The sequence below is a fragment of the Sabethes cyaneus genome, chromosome 3, assembly GCF_943734655.1.
Source record: "Sabethes cyaneus chromosome 3, idSabCyanKW18_F2, whole genome shotgun sequence".
Classification (NCBI taxonomy): Eukaryota; Metazoa; Arthropoda; class Insecta; order Diptera; family Culicidae; genus Sabethes; species Sabethes cyaneus.
Genome location: NC_071355.1, coordinates 167,774,721 through 167,795,317, shown reverse-complemented (window position 1 = coordinate 167,795,317; position 20,597 = coordinate 167,774,721). Strand labels below are relative to the sequence as shown.

The window sequence follows — 20,597 nt, the reverse complement described above, 5'->3', positions numbered from 1 at the left end:
TATTGGTATGCAAACTGAAAATCGGTTGAATAACGACTCATCTGCATTTTGGTTTATCCCCTTTCAAGGTTTAAATCATTATGTTGGCTTAAATTCATAAAACTTCTGTACATTTACTAAAATAATCCTACAACTATAATGCAAATGAGGAGAAAGAAACCCCACAAACCTATACACATACCGTCGGCCAAATTCAGCAAGACCCCAGGCACCAATTTGCTTACCTAAACAGAAGAACACGCTTCCGTTCAGCATTCGAAACAGCAACACGTTTTTGCGCCTGCCGGAGCGCCCGTCAGCAAAAGACGATTATAAAACCGGCGGCCGGTCACTGCAATCATCAGTTGTAGCTGTTGTGTCAAATCGTGCGTTGAAGTGTCCCAACGAACCACCACCGAACACCAAAATGAACAAGTTCATCGCTTTGGCAATCATCTCCACCATTGTCGGTGTGGCCCTGGCCGACTACGCACCACCGAAGTACGAGGCTCCCAAGTACGAGGCACCGAAGCACGAGGCTCCGAAGTACCACGCACCAGCTCCAGCTCACCACGGCGGTTACCACGCTCCGGCCCCGGCCTACCACGCTCCCGCTCACCATGCCCCGGTGGTGCACGCCTACCCAGCGAAGGCACCGGCCGTCAAGTGCGGCGCCAACCTGCTCGTCGGATGCGCCCCTAACGTAGCGCACGTGCCATGCGTGCCATCGCACGGCGGTCACGGTGGATACGGCGGACACGGAGGACATGGAGGACACGGATACCGTAGCGGTGGCAGTGCCGACTCCGCCGAATCGTTCGAGTAAGGTCAAAACTTCAGGCGGAAAGCCGTTCGCTGGAACAGTTTCGACGTCAGAAACACGCGCCCACTAGTACTGGACTAAGAAAACGGATTATTTGTTGGAATCAATGTGCGGAACAAATGGGATCACTGTGTTTGTGTTATCGGTGAATAAAGTACTATTTAAAGAAAATATTTCTTCTTTTGTATCAATTAATGTTGAGAAAGACTATCCACGTTCGCCTGATTTGTTTACTTCCAATCGTTTCCCTTCGCTTTGGTTGAACCTCATTTGTAATTGTTGGATCTGCAAGTAAAAAGAGAAAAGGTTCGTGTTATTTAATTTGCAGCTTGAAATTTTGAATAACTTCTTTTTTCACAAATAGATGATTAATTTGGTGTACAATCATATCATTCTGATGATAGATTTTTTGATAACCTTATTTAAAACAACCGAAATAAGTGGTCTCAAATTACAACATATTGTGCAAATCAAAAAATGCAAAAAATCAGCGTCAAAGTAAATAAGTCAATAAAAGTCTTTCTTGCTGGTTTTGTAAAAATAAATAGGGTAATTTGCCAATGATTGGACGATTCCAATGATTGGACAGTGTCCAATAAAACGGTAATTCCAGAATAAATATACGCTCAAATCCCATCAAAGTGCATGAATTACTCACTTTGATCAATTGTGGATTATTTCTTATAACATTATCATTCCACAATACAAGTTTAAAAACAAAAATTCAAGTTAAACATTGTCATGTATAATAATGGATATAATCTTGAATAGTATTCCAGATAAGAAACATGATTCACTAATTAGCGTTTAAAATAATGATATTACTATATCATGCTGTAAGCAGCTAATTCATCGATACACTATTTTTGAACCTTTTCAAGTAAAATAGTAAATTATTTATAGTTTTCAAAGTATTAAAATTTGACTGTTCAGTCGTTGTACAATACAGCAACGATTGTCCTAAGCATTGTACAAGAGCTGACATTGGATGAAAAGTGCGTATTGTGCATGTGCATTTGATTCTCATTATGAATGTGTATTTGACATCTTTTTACGTTTATGGCACTACTTACAAATGGTTTTCATACGGCAAAACTGTCCGATGAAAATTTATTTAATGATATTGCTTTTCTATTTTTTGAACATGTTTTTGATTTTTTTATTTTAATACAACAATTCCACGAAAAATAGTCCCATTACAATTTAAAGTTACTCCAATGTTGTTTAAACTATGGGTACTATTTGGGTGGGTATAGTTTATTATAAAAATAAAGTTTCGATGATGAAGCGAAAATGGATGGAGTTTTTCAACTGCGAGGAAACGGATATACCCAGTTTTCCAAACTATTACCTTGCCAACAAATTTGTTTCGAGGATCAAAGAGAGAATTAAACATAGTTTATTCTCTTCGAAACAGCTTGGAAATAGACGGCAGAAAATAGAAGAATAACGAAAAGTGTGCTTTGTGTGAAGAAAGAAAAAAATTGCGAGAAAGCAACAGAAATGAAGGATAAGAGCACCGAAAATGAGAAAGGAAAACGAAATCATTAAGAAATATTTTGTAATTACTATCATGTTAACTAATTGCTGATTATTTTTTATAAATAGAACTTCAAATGTACGAATTCTTAATAGAGAACTATCAAATGAACTTTGAGGTTGGTTCAATATATTGCATGTCCAACTATTGCACAGTGGGCACTTTTATTGGTAATCATTGATACAACCAGGGTAAAATGCCATTTATTTGGCCAAAGCATCACGATACAACCATGTGTCATAAACAAATACTATGTCGTTGGATTCCTCTTCATGATAGCTTATTTATGGTGAAAAAAGATCAATTTTATCTCAGCGGAATCCGGAGATATGAACTTTTACATCTCTTCATGTCGAGAAAAGAAGGGTAAAATGCCCTTCTTTAGGCAAAAACAGCTGGACACAGATGCGGGCCGCAAACAAGCATCACCAGATTGGAATGCTTATAAAAATATCTTTCTTTTGACATCAAAAGATTGATTGTAGCTCAGCGGTATTTTGAGATATTGGGACTTTTTTTCAAAAAGTTTCAAGTTTCTGGGGAGTTCATGGGTGTTTTAATATATAAATTTTCCTCACAGTAAAGTAGAAAACAACTCCCCCCATTGCTTAGCCTGTTAAAATAAAGCGGATAGCATTTAAATATTCGCCATCATTACAAACCATTTCGCCGAATACCATTTTGCGGAACACCAAGTCTCGGTTGACCATAACGCGAAATATAGAGTTTCGCAGAATACCATTTCGCGAAAAATCTTACGCAGGCTGTACCAAAATCTTTTCGTAGTAAGTGCCATTTCGCAGGGGTGAACCAACTGAAGGAAAGTAATAGAGGTCAGTAGATCTAGGAAAATAAATAAACCTAGATAGAGGTGATCTCTACGGGGGGCTGCCCCCCGCTGTGGTCCTGCCTCCAAAACCCCCCACATGCTAAATTTGGTTCCATTTGCTTGATTAATTCTGGAGTTATGAGGAAATTTGTATTTCAATTGCATGGGAGCCCCCCTCCTAAAGTGGGGAGAGGTTACAATTCACCATAGAAAAAATTTCTGTCTCCAAAAACACCCACATGTAAAATTTTGTTCCATAGGCTTGATTATGCTCTCGAGTTATGCAGAAATGTGTGTTTCATTTGTATGGGAGCCTCCCCTATTAGTGGGGGGACGGGTCTCTAACCATCATAAGAACCTTCCCTGGCCCCAAAAACCCATACATGCAAATTTTCACTCCGATCGGTTCAGTAGTTTTCGATTCTATAAGGAACATACGGACAGACAGACAGACAGACAGAAATCCATTTTTATAAGTATAGACTAGCTGACCCGATAAACTTCGTATTGCCACAAATTAAACTGTATTGTACATAAATTGTGAATCTCGGATGACCTTTGTCACAATCTCGAGTTTTGCAAGTTTCCGAGGAGCTCAACCTCATTGATACATTTTGGAAATTACGTAACTATGAAATCATGAGTAGTTTAATATACAAATTTGGAATTTTTCCTCACAGTAAAGTAGAAAACAACCCCCCTATCGCTTAGCCAGTATAACACCTTGCGCGAAATGTACTATTTCATGAAAAACCTTTTCGTGGAAGTACCATTTCGATCCTCAGGGTGATCCTCTCTTTACTCGCTATCGCTCGTTCGGACCCAACTGAACGAAAGTAATAGAGGTCAGTAGACCTAGGAAAGCCAATAAATCTAGACAAAGGTGATTTCTTCGGGGGGCTGCAGATAGTTTTTGGTGGTCTCGTTATTGACTGTTGTGTTTTATGGATGAGTCCAAAATTTCTCGAGTTCGATTAGCTTTTGAATTTCGCAAAATTTTTTGTTTTATTCATATGAGAGTCCTTATCCCCCTACCAGAGGGGTGAGGGGTCTCAAACCATCTTAAAATAAATTCATGCCTCCGTCCAAAATCCCCCAAATGCCAAATTTGGTTCCATATGTCCGATTAGTTCTCGAGTTATGAAGAAATTTGTATTTCATTTGTATGGGAGCCCTGCTTCTTAAAGAGAGGAGGGGTCATAATCCGCCCTAGAAAAAAAACCTTGCTCCTAAAGCCCCCACATGCCAAATTTGGTTCCATTTGCTTGATTAGTTCTCGAGTTATGAGGAAATTGGTATTTAATTTATATGGGAGCCCCCTCTCTTAAAGGGAAAGGGGTCATAATTCATCATAGAAAAAATTCTTTCCTCCTGAAACCCCTACATGCCAAATTCGGTTCCATTTGCTTGATTAGCGATTGAAATATGGGGAAATTTGTATTTCATTTATAAGGGATTGGGGTTTTGATAGATATTCATAGATCTCAAAAATACCCTTATCACGAAGTTCTTCTAAAAAAACTTGATCGGTATGAAATAAGAGGAGTTGCCAATAGTCTAATAAAAAGCTATTTGTCTGAGCAAAAACAATTCGTAACAATCAATGGTGTCCGTAGTACTTTGCGCCCGATTGACATTGGAGTACCTCAAGGTAGCAACATAGGTCCGTTGCTATTTCTGATAATTATCAATGATTTAGGAAATTTAAAACTCTTATAAGCTTAAAAGCTTTTCACCGATGATTCAGCTTTATTTTACCCTCGTTCTAATATTCAATCCATCATAGCAAACATGAAATCACATCTATCGTCTCTTATCGACTACTTTAACGGTAATTACCTCACACTAAAGCTTACAAAAACAAAGTGCACGATTTTCCGCTCGCCACGCAAAAAAAATCATCAACACCCTGATCTGTGTGTAGGAAACTTACCTATTGAAAAAGTCATGTCGTTTGTATATTTGGGACTTCATTTGGATTCATGGATTCATCTTACATGGGATACTCATATGAAGCACGAATCGAGTAAAGTTTCCACCTTATGTGGCTTAATGAAAAGAGTACGTTCTTTCGTCCCTAAAGAAGCATTCCTGCGATTTTATTTCGCATGTATACATTCCATTTTTCAATATCTAATCATTGTCTGGGGTCATACTGCTAAATCGAAACTCCAAAAAAATTCAAATAGATGTATCAAAGTCATTTATAACTTACATTTCTTCTATCTAACAGTCGCGCTTCAAGAGTTTACACAACAGAATTATTGCTATTTTAGGTTTGTGCATCATTCAAACCATCATGTTTTCTTACGCCCTCCATAAAATTGCTGATCATTTTATCTGTCCAACGACAATATAAATTGTTCAGTTTCGTTCAGTAGTTTAGTTAATAACTACTAAATGAAATTTGAAATCTTTCATTCAAATGTTACACTTTTATTTTCGTTTCACAAAGTGCTACCCAGTCCTAGTATAGTAAACAAAGACGTAGTCCTAGGTAAAAAAGAGCCTCCCCTCTTAAAGGGAGGAGGGGTCATAATTTGCCCCCATCTCCGAAAAAGGGGAGGGGTTCTAATTCACCAAAGAAAAAATTCTTGCATCTTAAAACCCCCTCATGCCAAATTTGGTTCCAGTTGCTTGATTGCTTCTCGAGTTTTGCAGAAATTTGTGTTTCATTTGTATGAGAGCCCCCTCTTGGTGGCGGAAGGGGTCTCTGACTTCATAAAAATCCTCATAAGCCATCATCCCAAGTAACAATTTAAGTTTTATTACGCTCTTAATGCGGTTTTTATGACCAATTTTGGTCACCAGAAGCGTCATAAATACGTTATAAAACCAGCAATGTTACTTGGGATCCTTCCCTGTCCCCAAAAATTCCACAATTGGCAATTCTTAGCATAGTTTTCATAGTCAAGCATTACATTTAGATTAATGTCTTTCGAAAATCGTGGGCAAGACAAGGCAGGAGGGATCCGTAGTGATGCTAATGTTTATTTGACTGCCAACTCAGTATAAGGCAGTAAGGTACAAAACATTTTGCAAACAACTTATTTAGTAGCTTTCAATCATGAGTATAAATAAAACGCTGTAAAAAACTATCGACTTGAAAAAATTTGAATTTCTCAACCTGCAAAACAACCAAACCATTTTAACGTAACATAAATGCATATATGTCTAACTAAATAGAGTTTGATGTTGAAGTAAGATTTGAGGTTCTATCATTCATTCTGGCTGACATTCTGACATTCATTCAGCACTGACCCCGCACTGTCCTGTATTCTAACTGCTGGTTGCGAAGTCTGGCGTAAAACAATAGAAGGTCAAATTTCGATAACGGAATTAGCACCCAGGCTTTTTAACATTCATTCGAAAATAATTGAATATTCTCAACCTGCAGTTTCAACAAACCCTATATATGCTGCATGTAGCATGTATAGGGGAGACTGCTGCAGGTTGAGACCAATTTTGTTTTCGGTCCATAAAACTTAATCAGACTTCGAAAATAATGGGCAAAGGAAGACAATAGCAACCGGTAGGGTCGCAAATGTTTATTTAACCCTTGACCGCCAACCCAGTATAAAGCATTAAAATGCACGAAACTTATTGCAAACTAGTTTAGCTTGCTTATATACAGTAGGATTTCGAATTTGGCAACAAATGCGTGCCGCCTATGTTGCCAAAATCGAACCCGCACCATAATCGAGACCCTTTTTTAATATGAAGAAATTTAATTTAGAAATTGATTAAATATTATTAAGCAGCGATTGCAACCATTTTATGTATAAAAAGTTCGCCAAGAGCTATCCGTCCGGTGCGAGTAAGTGTTTGTCAACCTGCGGTAAGACGTAGTCCTACGGTAATAAAAATGTTATTGTTTAAAACATTCTATAACCGCAAACTTTTTTCCATGAACACACTGAGGGCATCATTTTTTCGTCATTTATAGCATGTATGCGGAAACTGAGAGATATTTAAGCATATTTTTGGAAGTGAAATATTTTGTGTTGTTAAAGACGGATACTTTTGTTGCCATTTTTTATATCATTACAATACATATATAGGGGAGAGACGTCTACAGTGAGACACTTTTTTTCCAAAAATTTTAAAATTTTTTTGGTGATAGTTACCAACGAGGTCTTTAATCCATTTGAAAGGTATATCCTTCTAGTTGTCTAAAAAAAATGTTTCAGCCCGTTTGGTTAAAAGATAAAATAGTTACAAACGCAAATGTGAAGGTGTCTTTTTGTCTCACTGTTCCCCAGTAGGTGGGAAGAGTGAGACAACGAGTATTGAATACTGAGACACATATTAGAATTAAACTTAAACCATATTTTTTGGTAACAAAGAATAATTTAGAAGTCGTACTGTTTATTTTGTGCATAAAGGATACATTATTGTTCTGCAGTATTGAAAATTCCGATTTTTCTCACATCTACATTTATATTCATATAAAGGTCAAATCCTGGTTATCTGACCTTCAACTTACACTTCAGAACTCATTTACAATCAAATCATATGGATTGATTTACAATTCAACTCAAAAATTTTTTTTGGAAATTACCCACATCTGTTTGTCTCACTGTTCCCAATAGGAATGTTTTATAAGAAATAGTGAAATAGTGGTGTTAGCAAACAATTCGATGGTCTTATATTTTTTATTTTTATCTCTCATTCCTATGAGATGCCATGTAGTAACTTTAATTTGGATTAGTTATGCGATTTGCCATTAAAAATCACCTGAAAATGTTCGCAATAAAATTTACTTTGACCCCCCCAAAAACGACTTTTGTTGAAAAATATACTTAAAAATTAATAAATTTTTCTCAAACTGTATTATGTGATATAGATTCACAAACTTTACTTTGCAGGAAAATATCATGGATCTTGTACGTTTTATGGCGAAGCTATTCCCGATGTCTCACTGTTCCTGTTGTCTCACTGTTGACTACTCTCCCCTATGTAAATAATCTTTGTTGTTGAAGAGCAGTTCAAAACATATCAAATACATAAAAAAGCCTTAACCAATTCGTAGAGAAAAACAAAAAAATATTGGCTCGAAAAAGTTTCCAATAAATTTTTTATGACTCACGAGGTTTTCAAAGAAAATATGCACCTAGTTTCTTCTAAATCAAGTTGAATATAAGGGATGGCTTAGGTTTGATGTTTAGAGTAAGATTTGGGGCGCTATTTACATTCATTTAAAAATAATCGAATTTTCCAAACGTGCAGCAGGCTACCCTACATGAAGAATTGTATTATTACATGCATGGATATGTGCTACTATCGCCACAAAGAGACTTACGTAGTCCTGCGTCACCTATATGCGGTCGTGTCTTGTACACAACCTCTCTGTTTTTTTTAACTTTGCTTGGTCAAGGTGGAACTGTCAAATAATTTAAATCTGTTCTGAAAGAGCGTGACAGTATTGATCAATATGACTAGTGAAAGCAGCTTGGAACCTCACACAATATTTACAGTATCAAAACGTTTCTCACATATGAGGCGCCTCCTTCATTTCAATGGAAAAGGTGACGCATGGTTATTCAAAAACCCGAAAAACACAAAATATTAGTTCCTAATAAATATTAGACAGAATTAATCAAAAATCAAAAATTTTTATTTCAACTGGAGAATTCTTCGTGATCCGTGTAATCACGAGGATTTGTTCAGAACCCTATTATGGGAAAGGTACATTTTGATATCCGTGTTTATTGGTGAACCAACTGATATGGAAAACTCCACTCTTTCAACAAGAGCCACAATTTTTTTTCTTTCAAATGGTTAAAGTGGACAAAACAAGCGGAAACCTTATCATTTTCAGGAACGATTGGACAAAAACATACTGTTACCACTGTTATAAACCACAAGTTTATTAAAAATAAAACTTCACTAGCTAACTACATGTTCTCTTTTCGCTGCTACTGTCCGACGTTTGGAAAATTTAATCATTATTTCCCAACTAGAGGCGAGTATTTCTGCTTGCTACCCTGTGCCGCAAATGTCCGTAGACGGCTTCACGCTTACTCAAAGGATTCGAATGCCTCGGAGTCGGCACTTCGGTGTGGGCTACCAACGGGGCCGTATCCGTGTCCGTGTCCGCCACCGTGTCCACCGTATCCTCCGTGCGATGGGACGCACGGCACGTGCGCTACGCTCGGGGCGCATCCGACTAGCAGGTTAGCGCCGCACTTAACCGGTGCTGCGTGATGGGCTGGCGGTGCGTAGTGAGGGGCTGGAGCATGGTGAGCCGGAGCGTGATACTTCGGTGCTTCGTACTTCGGTGGTGCGTAATCGGCGGCGACGACGGCTGCCAGCGCTGCAAGAACGACTAACTTGTACATATTGGAAGCCGGAGACACACTTGTTGTGTTCGATGGTAGATAAAAATGCAAACTGTTGGTTCGTTCCACGAAAAGCAACAGGTTTTATAATGAAAATTTTGCTGACTTCTGGAGGATGGAGACCAGCAGAAATCGATTTATCGGCGATGCCGAAACTGAGGACAATTGCGTCATAATTCACGCTGGCTTCAATTAGCTACCCGGGTCAGTTCAATTAACTACAGAGATTTCATGTAGTGCAATTTCGAATTAGTGGATGATGAAAATTATACTTTTTTTTAAATTGACAGGAAATAACATAAACTGTTTCATTTTTGTCATTGCTATCGGCCATTTTTCAATGCAGATAAAGGACATGAACTTTAACGTCTAGCAACTACCATTTAACTTGGTTAACATTTCAAGGAGATATTAATGATTGTTCGTCTATTCAATTGTCTGCTCTGTTTTCTATATAAATCGTTTTCCTAGAAATAATTCACTCCAATGGCTTAAAAGCTGATAAGCGTCGCGATTACCAGATGTTCGCTCGAACAAAATGATTAATTAATTCACGCAGAATGTTTGTTCAGTGAATCTTTTTATGCTTAAAATGCAAAAAAATAATAATATTTATGCATATCTCCGAAAGCCATACTCGAGATAATTCCATTTCCATTCGAATTGTTTGTTCATCAATCAAATATATTACCCGCAGTGGATGATCCGAATTTCCGAATGCACAAATTCCCTCTTCCCCCTCACCTCCGGCGTTTGGCTTCTGGTGCTTAACCTACTCGAACCGACTCGACGGTCCATGAACAAGATAAAATGGTGATGACGTTGTGCTTTGGAGGAAAAATCAAGATAAGCAATTAAAACAGCTATTATCGAGAGCACCGAGCTTGCTGGCAGCTGGCTGCTGCTGCTGCTGTTCGCGCGCTTCGAGTCCTGCTCCGTGGGAGGTCCGTGGCGAAAGCAACAGTAGTGAGTGGAGCCATGCTGCACCTTCATCAAACATTTATTCGAATCGAATGAATGAGCCGTTCGCTGAGTATCGAAAGTGCAACCCTGCTTTTGATACATTGAATGGGGTTTTAGGGTGGTAAAATTTTAATATTTGAAAGTAAAAATTAAAATATAAGCGATGTGAACTAAAACTTGCTTAGTTAAAAATTCAAGTAATTTTTAGAATTCTTTTACATTACGCAATATAATCAATATAACTCTGTTGAATACAATTCTGGTGAACAATTCCTAGCCTGAGGATGAACATTCTGTTGATTTAATATCGGTGCACTGTTTGAGTAGTGCTAGTCAGTCCACTTGAGCTGAATGTGATGTCGGCTGTGCGTTGATGATGACAGAGTGAGGCCATAAAATTTCAATTTCAATTTTGATTCCCCCGCCGACCCCGTGGCCTGGAGGATCACAGCGGAAAGATTGATGCGATTTCTAAGCGCAAACATATCCGTATCCTGCTGAGCTGCTGCGTTCGTGTCGGTTAACGTTGCATTTAAAGTGCATTAAAACGGTCAGCCAGCTGTTGTTGAATTCAATCACTACTGTCCCTTGCGGCAAACCGGATGCGATCGTCGCTCCCCCACTTTGTCATAATGAAATATGTACACAGCAGAATTCCCATCAGCGCAAAGCAAACACTCTCCATAGTGCAGTGGAAAAGGGGAGAGACAGAGATTAAAACGACTTTAAAAATTTAAAAATTCTAGGCAAATAGCAGCAGTCGAAACCAGAAGCAGCGCTCGGAGAAATGGAATACTTTATTTCCTAGGTTAAATATTAAATAGTGACGTTACGGAGTTGACGGAGGAATTCCTAGCAAAGCGAAAGCATTCAAAGCAGGCAGTGAGGTGAATATTTTCACCCACTTTGTGGTGCATCGTTCCTTTGGGGTGTTCAGCTGTATAACATTTCAAAACTCTTTTACTTTTAACTTTTGTATATTTCTCATTTAAAATATTGTGAATAATGATGCCATAAAATGGCTTGCATGACTTAATCATTCAAACGCGTTCATCTGTAAACTTTGGATGCTTTTTTTTCAAGCAAGTGTGTGAAATTGTGCAGAATGCATACAACAAATTATGTTAAAATTTTTCGTAAGCAGTCACAAACCTGGTGTACTGACGCGGTCAAAGTCAGAAATATGTTTTAATTATTGTTTTCTATTCACATCCTATGTTTATGAGTTTTATAACACTCTTATTGTTGTTTTCAAGGCAAATTTTGGTAATGAAAGCCATCATAAGTATGTAAAAAAACCTTAAAGGTTACTTGCAATGTGGAAAAATTGTTATGCATTGTTTCATTGAAGCATATTTCAGTTGATTCACGAGTCTCATGATATTTTCGTTTTTAATATCAAAAAAACATTTGGACGAAAGGGCCTCTGGCAATGTGCTGGATGAAATTTTACCACTGGAAAAGTATTCTTGGCTATTTCTCGTCTCATTTGAATTGCCTCTAATTTGCCTGGCAACAACTAAGCACCTCACTACAATAAAAAAGGGCGAAACATGTTTTACATCTTCCTTAATTTTAATTTCCAAATGTTTTACAAATATACCCGGCAAAGTTTTTTTCAATGGCTAATTTCTTTAACAATTTTTATATAAAAAATCATATCTTCAGTCACATTTTATGTTCACATTAATTTTCATTGTCCAGCTCATCTCGGCACATAAACGACCAACTATAAATAAAACAGCAGAAGTCCTTGAATTCTTCAACAGATTGGAAAACTTGTAGCTGTTAATAATGTGAAAAGAAAGAAGCAAAAAACTATCCTCCAGCTCTCGGGTATTCATCATCTGTCGTTCCAACTTCGCACATCTTGTTCCATCGAGACTCCGCAGAGCACGTTCGCAATTTTTCCTTTCGAGCAGCGAGTATGAGTTTATTTATCCAGGATTGTACTCGAAAAGAAAGGAAAAAAGAATTGAGTAGAAATCTTGCCAAGAGTTTGCGGATGAACGGTACATTGGGGTTCAACCTGGCTCAAATTTTGAACTATACAGAAACCCTTTCAAGGTTTGCTTAATTTGATGAAACTTTAATCGTATTCACTTCGTAAAATTCCTTGAGACATCAAATTAAAACCGTCGTAAACGAATCAAAGATGTTTGCGTCATTCAGTTTTCCCTTCATCCTCGTGTCACCCTATTGGATACGGCGTAAGCAAGAAAGGAAATAATTTGTTTCAGAAAACAAATTTATTCAAGCAGCAGCAACGTGATGCGCCTGCCTGCCACATTGCCGAACCATCATTTTCGCGGGTTCGTCGACATTCCCTGCGGCCAGCCAATAGATTGTGACGCTATTGGCAGCCTGTAACCACAGAAGAAGAAAAAACCGAGAAAAAAAACCATACTGCCTGCCGGTAAAATATATTAGCCCTCACGGAATAAAGTGAATTTGCTGAATGTGCCATTTTTGCGCACGTCGACTAAATTTGAGTGGCAAACACCTCCGGTTACATGTCGCTGTTGTTATTTTGATACTTTTCGTTTGAATAATGGTTGTTTGAAGGTGTAGCGTGTAGTTATTAACACGTAGTTAAATAATATGTAAGTACGCCTCTTTTTGTTGGACATGGTCATGGTCAATGAACGATACAAAATTTTTGATGTGTAATTGTACAAATGTTGACCTTTGTGATCCACTCGCACTAAATTATAAATTCACTCGTTAGACAATGATAGTCATAATATTTGACAATTAAACTGACTAGAAACTTGTGCACTTGAAAATTGTGGATGGAGCTTCCACTAAGAGAGATCCAGTTTGAGTATGGTTTTTATTGTGCTCATATTTTCCACTAAATGTTTTCATAAATGCTGACTCAAAATAAAATTTATTTACGTTTCGGCAAATTTGGAAATTATGATATAATGCAGGCTACAGATTTATATCTCTTGCAAGGCATTATTAGTAGCACCCATCAGCCCGTTTTCTGACCACAATGAATTTTTCGTTTTTCTGAACATGAAAACTACACACGGAAATACATTTATTATAGCTTTTAAAATGTGTGAAGAACTGTTTTTATGAAATTTACGAGTAAATTTGGAATTGCTTTATTCCGTCTTGTCGGGATCACAAGCTTTGACAAACATTTTCATACAAATTTCAAGTAAGGTTTTTCTCTAAAAAGTTGCTTGGATTACACCAATATGAGTAATATAGCGAAGTTGTGTATTAATAGGACTACACTATAATGTATGTGATAAGCTCAAAATCTGTGCCTGTGACCGATAGTGGTGTTTCATTGTCAGTCTATTTTTTCCTTTACTGCTCATTTTCGTGTGATTCTCTCCACTGTGCTCCACAAATCGTTATTCTAAAAAATAAGTCACCTAAACAGTTAATGCCAGCATGTATTGCATGTATAACAGTTAATGTAGGCATGTATTGCCATCTTATACCTGTAGAAAATGCTTGAGTAAGGCCTTTGTTCAGTTTAACGGGTAGATTGCTCATAAAAATTGAATAAAAATCTTCAATATCATTACCAAAATGAACATAATTCGTAGCTGGTACTGATTTCGTTTTGGCAGCATATGCGCATTGTTTTTCTACAATAAAATTCATAAATACTATAAAAAATTGAAAAGCATAACTTCTTAATTGCGTAATATTGTTTATATTTCTATTTATCTATTTATATTATATTTCTATTTATTTATTCTATTCTAATTTTATGCGTTAATAAAATTGAATGGAGAGTATCCGGAAATGTTCCAGATTAAGTTTCAATTAAGATTAAGTAACAGTTTGTTTTTTATTGTAGTCTTATTGCGGTTTTTATGACCATGATATTAACCCCCGAACATGTCCAGATCAAAGATCTGTAAGATTTGGTTTGCATTGATCTAGTTTTTAAATTTTTGTGTGATTTCAGATTTCGCAAAAGAAGTTTTTTTCATTTTCAAAGCTGACCTGACTTGCCTGGCGGTTCTCGAGAGTCTCCGGAACATGTTCAGATAAGACCAACGTGGCCCAAGATAGTTAATGTGCCTTTCAATGATTTAGTTTTTTGGGTTTAACCTACATGATGTATTGATGTGTTTTGGTATAGGTTGCGGTAACTTAATCGGAAATAATTCCAGATAGTTTCAATGCAGTTCGAAACGCCTAAAATCGTCGCCAGTGGGCAAAAAACGTAGCAAATATACGCAATACCTATGCAATTTATGTTCATTTTCAAAGTGTTAGGTACTGAAGATTTTTAAAAGAAGATTTCAGTAGCATTCTGTCCTTTAAGGGGGGACCCTACTCTGGAAGGTCGAAAAATAATGGACTTTCGTAAATTTTTCTCGCATGTTGGAATCAAAGTTAAGTGTTGGGGTGTTTTCGTTACAGGCTGAGGTATATTGGAACATGTATTTTCTGGTTTTTGAATGCCAAAATAGTGATTATTATGCTGGTGTCAGCTGGGCGCGTGGATACTCTTTAGAAAATAGTTGCTTGCTGGCGGTACGTACCGGGAACCAACGGAGTATCGGAAAACGGATTTCAATGATGATTTTGAAGCTTTAGGTCAATACCTAAACTATTACGTAGGGGTTTTCGAAAATTCAAAAAATTACCAGAATGTCGGCAATTTTTCCAAAATAAAAGTCTTTTTACCTTTGTTATACTATAACAAAGGTTTAAAAATTGGTCGAAAAACACAAAGTTGATCCGAGGCCCGGAGGGCCGAGTCACATATACCAATCGATAAGGTTCGACGAATTGAGCAATGTCTGTGTGTGTGTGTGTGTGTGTGTGCGTGTGTGTGTGTGCGTGTGTGTGTGTGTGTGTGTATGTGTATGTGTATGTGTGTGTATGTGTGTGTGTATGTGTGTGTGTATGTGTGTGTGTGTGTGTGTGTGTGTGTGTGTGTGTGTTTGTGTGTGTGAGTGTTTGTGTGTGTGTTTGTGTGTGTTTGTATGTGTGTGCGTGCGTGTGCGTGCGTGTGTGTTTGTGTGCGTGTGTGTGTGTGTGCGTGTGTGTGTGTGTGTGTGCGTGTGTGTGTGTGTGTGTGCGTGTGTGTGTGTATGTGTGTGTGACGCTTGACTTTAGTCGTCTGTTTCTCGGAGATGGCTGAACCGATTCGTTTGCTATTACGCTTATTTGAAAGGTGTTATCACCTTGTAGATCACTATTGAATGTTTTTGCGGTCCGACACTTTGTTTAAAAGTTATAAGCAAAAATGTTAAAATTCCGTGACGATTTTCTCCGGAGCCGCTCAACCGATTTCAACAATTTTAGTATCAAATGAAGGCTCTTGCTACTGCAAATTTTTTGGGAGAGTTTTATCGAAAACAATCAAGCGGTTCAAAAGTTATGCTTAAAAATGTGCTTTTTCAAGGTGTCAATTAGTCGAACGTTTCTCAGAGATGGCTAAACCGATTTATGCACATTTGGTCTCATTTGGTAGGTAATATAGTTTCATAGTTCACTATTGATTTGTTTTTTGATTGGACGTTTAATTTGAAAGTTATGAGCAGTCGTGTACAGCATAAGAACATTTACAATTATTCATAACGATTTTAACCAGATAATTAATCAGATTTCAATTATCTTAGTATCAAACGAGAGACCTTAACGCTGTGAACATATCTGCCAAATTTCATTAGAATTGGCTTTAACAATCAAAAGTTATTTGAAAAACATTGATGAAATCATTTAAGCAAACTCTGCTGATAGAAAAACACGCGATCATGTGCTCTAGCGCAAAAATGCTTAATTTTACAGGTACTGTGTCTTTGAAAGAGTTTATTTAAAAAATATGGCGTAACTTTCTACACTATTAGGGTGAGCGTAAATCTACCTATTAGGGTGTTACAAATTTTTGTGTTTTTAAATGCGCCCAAAAAAGTACAGTGTCTCCACAAAAGTTGTAGAACACAATAAAATAAGCAACTTTGCCGTACATAGTAACTATCTACCTCTTACTGGTTGCGAAGTGTAACGATTTTTTTTGAAAATACAGCGAAAATATAAAAATTGAGATATCGAAAAGCGGCTACGTCACAATTTAGATAATTAATTTTTACACGTCAAAACAAAAATCAGCCAAATCGGTCCTCTAGATACTGAGATACACGCACCGTCGCTGAAAACGTATGGTTTTGAGGAGAGCCCGTTTAAACTATTGTAGGTGCAGCATTGCACTTCCCTTCAAGCGATCCCACAGTTTTACTGTAAATTCTCAACGAGACCACGTACCGAAAAATACTCTGGGCTCAACATTTCTGAAGACAAAAGGCTCCCCATTAAATATTAATCCTGCCCAAGAAAAAAATATTCTACAAATTTATCAGTATATTACATACACATGCATATGTGTTGATGATAACTACCATTATTGCCCATAACAGGCCCATGTGAATTTCACCACTTTTGAGATAAGCCTAGGAATCATCTTTAAATTGTTCATGTTTTCAATATTTCAAACAGTAATGTTAAGTTTGTTCCCAAAATTTTGAAAAAAATATCAAACTATGTCAGTCACAAGTTACAAAAAACGGCATAACAGTCTCAGTAGTGAAAATATAACAATAAACAGCTGTTTTTAGGAAATGCCTGGACCAATTTGACTGAATAACTACCAAACGCAAAGTTTTGTGGCCTAGAAGAATTCTATTGAACAGAATTTGGAACGGATGTACGGTTCCGAAGATATGTTCAGAACAAGTTCCGGAATATATGAAACTTGAACATAGAAGCACCTTGAATCATAACAAACCCGTCATGCGACACCGCCAAGTACTCGAAATTGCACAACCAGAACATTGTTAGTCGTATAAAATGTGCAAGAAAAACGGCCAGTTTCTAACTTTCTAACGAATTCTATCTCAAATGACAAATTATATGGTATAACAAAGGTTCCTTTCACCAATAGGTGGATTAAATCGGGTTTTTCACCAAAAATCACTAATTGCGAGCTTATAAAAAAATTAAAATTTGAGTTATCAAAAAACGGCTACGTAATAATTTAGATAATTCATTTTTACACGTTGAAAAAAAATTTCAGTCAAATCGGACCACTAGATTCTGAGATACACGTACCGCCAGCTGAAAAAGCATGGTTTCGAGAAAAACGCGTTTAAAGTTTCGTGCAGCGATGCACTTCCTTTGAGGTGATCCCACAGTTTTTGCCATAACTTTCTAACGAGATCAGATATCGAAAAATCTTTTTGGTGTGACATTTTTGAAGGTATAAACCTCTCGAAAATGTAAAAAAATAATATTCGATTTTTCCGATTTTCCAGAGTAGGGTCCCCCCTTAAAAATTCAAAACGGCGTAGCCCAAAAGTTTCGTCCAAAAATTTTTTTTAGACTTTGCTCTTACATGTAAGACGGCAATAAAGTAGGTATTTTCTGTTGCGATGGCTTATTTTTCATAATAAAGGCCATAGGGGTATCGTGCTTACGTGTTTTTGGTTGCTAGAAGGTGTATTTTGTTAGGATTACAAACCTTTTACGTACTTTTTGGCTAGTTGACAGAATTTAAAATGACGATTTAAAAGTTTAAATGAAACCTTTAGTTTGATATGAAATTACTGCTTGCGTTTATTGGTTCAATCGGGAATAATATTTTTGTTTCTATGACTGCTGCTTACAATTTGACGCCGTTTAAAAGCGCAATTCCGTACATTTTAACGTACTATCATTGATGTTTTTTGGGGTGACAAACGGCTGGACAATGCATATAGTCGGTACCTGCGGAATAAAATAGACTTCACAGTAGTCCTCAGCCTCTTATACAGCAGCACGAGTCACTTTAGCAGAGATCGGGTAACCAACTATGGTAGAAACTAAGGTCCGCTAGGGGAATAGCTATCTCAAGTAGCAATTCTAAGTTTTACTACGTTCCTGTAGTGGTTTTCATGACCAATTTCATGAAACCGCTAATCTAACTATGAGCTTCAGGCCAGAACTTTCTTATGACCGCTATAAAATTGCTTTCCAACAAAAATTGTTATAACCTCTGCAGAAAGCAGTAATTAAACCAATTATACTTTTCACTGCTTGACAGTTAGCGCTATAATCTAATGAAGCTTTTCGCTACAAAGCTATATAGCATACAGCTTGCTCTGGTAAAAAGCTAAATCAGTGCGCTAGCTTTGTTAAATTGAAAATACATCCGTGAGCAGAAAAGTTAAAAGTTTTACTGTCAGATCATTTGGATCGATTTGGTTTATAGCGACCATAATAAAATATTGATGATTTTTCAGCAGTCTCCGTTGGTTTGCAACATATGCGAATTAAATTTTATCGTGCATATTGATATAATAGGTGGATAGATCAACGTGCCATCGAAGTTTTGCAATTTTCGAAAACTGGTTTGGTCGGTATGAAGTCAGACCGAAGGGGGGCCCTGTAGCCACAAGGTTACCGAGTCTGCCTTGACAAGCGAGCGGTCGTGGGTTCGAATCTTAGTAGAGTCAGGTCATTCGATGTTAAGTGACTTTAGCATGGGTTTATTCCCAGCCCCGTCCACATCCTTCCTACTGCATTCTGCATTTACTAACAATGAAAGCCTCTTGCGAGGGCAAGTTATAAGAGTGGTGCTTGCTTGAGGTGCGAATGAAGCCTCTTGTTCAAGGGCAAATCATAGCTTGTATCCGCTTGCTGGTTCTAAGAACGAGCTTGGTAATGCATAAGTAGTAAGGAACACATACATACACACCCTCACTCTGTGTTGAACTCTGCTTTACCGACCTTGAAGCCTTTAGCCGGGACTGGTTATAAGAATGATACTTGCTCGAGGTGCGAATGAAGCCTCTTGTCCAAGGACAAATTGTAACTAGTCTCCGCACTTCCTGGCTCTAGAGCTAGATTGGTTGAAAAATAGTAAGAAGCGTAGAGGGAAAAAGGGGTGAAAAACACACCGACACTTTAAGCACGGATAATAAGAAAGTTCGCTCACTCTATAGCGATACTGCAATAACAATGAAGTGCGGAACAACACCAGGATAAGATCATAATAGATCAAAATGCTGGTCGTAGTGATAATATCCACACACACACACACACACACACACACACACACACACACACACACACACACACACACACACACACACACACACACACACACACACACACACACACACACACACACACACACACACACACACACACACACACACACACACACACACACACACACACACACACACACACACACACACACACACACACACACACACACACACACACACACACACACACACACACACACACACACACACACACACACACACACACACACACACACACACACACACACACACACACACACACACACACACACACACACACACACACACACACACACACACACACACACACACACACACACACACACACACACACACACACACACACACACACACACACACACACACACACACACACACACACACACACACACACACACACACACACACACACACATAAAAAAGAAAAAAAAAAGTCAGACCGAACCAAGTGACAAAACCCGGATTTCGAGAACAACGCGTTCAAAGTTTGTTGCTGCTGAGTAGTGTTAAGCTATCAATCATTCGAAGTCATTTCATATCTCTGGCTGTTTGCAACATTTATGTAATATGATTAGAGTCAAAGGTAGCTTAGGAAATTCTTAATCGTTTGCTGTTATTAACCTTTACGTCCCCGACATCAAAAATGAAGGTACTCTCAGTTACACTTTTGGCTCTATCTCATCTGATTTTTAATCGATTTTTATGCAACTAGTCTTAAAAAAACCACATTAGATTGGCCTTTAATGAAAAAATATGCTGGTAAATTCTGGTTTCATTTTCCCGGAGATATTCCAGATCGCGGTGGGATTTTTTTTGACGTCATAAGTAGCAGATGCAATAAAACTAGAAATCTACTTAATTGACTGCGCAAAAGTTACCCATTTTATTTGTAGTCCCTAATAATGACTTTTACACTACCCTGTAGAGCGCTGACTTATGGCCCACACTTCAGAACATCCGTTGTCGGTTCTACCGGAACTCAAAAGTGGCCATTTGGAATTCTCTTTGAAAATATGGCAAATGGAGTGCCAAATGACAGGATTTTTCAACA

General features: G+C 37.6%; 2 protein-coding genes across 2 annotated transcripts; one reads left to right on the top strand and one right to left on the bottom strand.

Moving 5' to 3' along the window:
• The first annotated feature begins 406 nt into the window (after positions 1-406).
• On the top strand, positions 407-805 carry LOC128740395 (vitelline membrane protein 15a-2-like). Its single transcript, XM_053835936.1, has one exon. It carries the CDS (start codon positions 407-409, stop codon positions 803-805), a length of 399 nt encoding a protein of 132 aa, XP_053691911.1.
• An 8,386-nt stretch (positions 806-9,191) lies between these two features.
• Positions 9,192-9,512, bottom strand: LOC128740394 (vitelline membrane protein 15a-1-like). The gene has a single exon (XM_053835935.1). It carries the CDS (start codon positions 9,510-9,512, stop codon positions 9,192-9,194), a length of 321 nt encoding a protein of 106 aa, XP_053691910.1.
• Between the last annotated feature and the right edge of the window lie 11,085 nt (positions 9,513-20,597).

Coding starts and splice junctions, on each gene's coding strand:
- LOC128740395 (XM_053835936.1), top strand. CDS start 407: ATGAACAAGTTCATCGCTTTGGCAATCATCTCCACCATTGTCGGTGTG.
- LOC128740394 (XM_053835935.1), bottom strand. CDS start 9,512: ATGTACAAGTTAGTCGTTCTTGCAGCGCTGGCAGCCGTCGTCGCCGCC.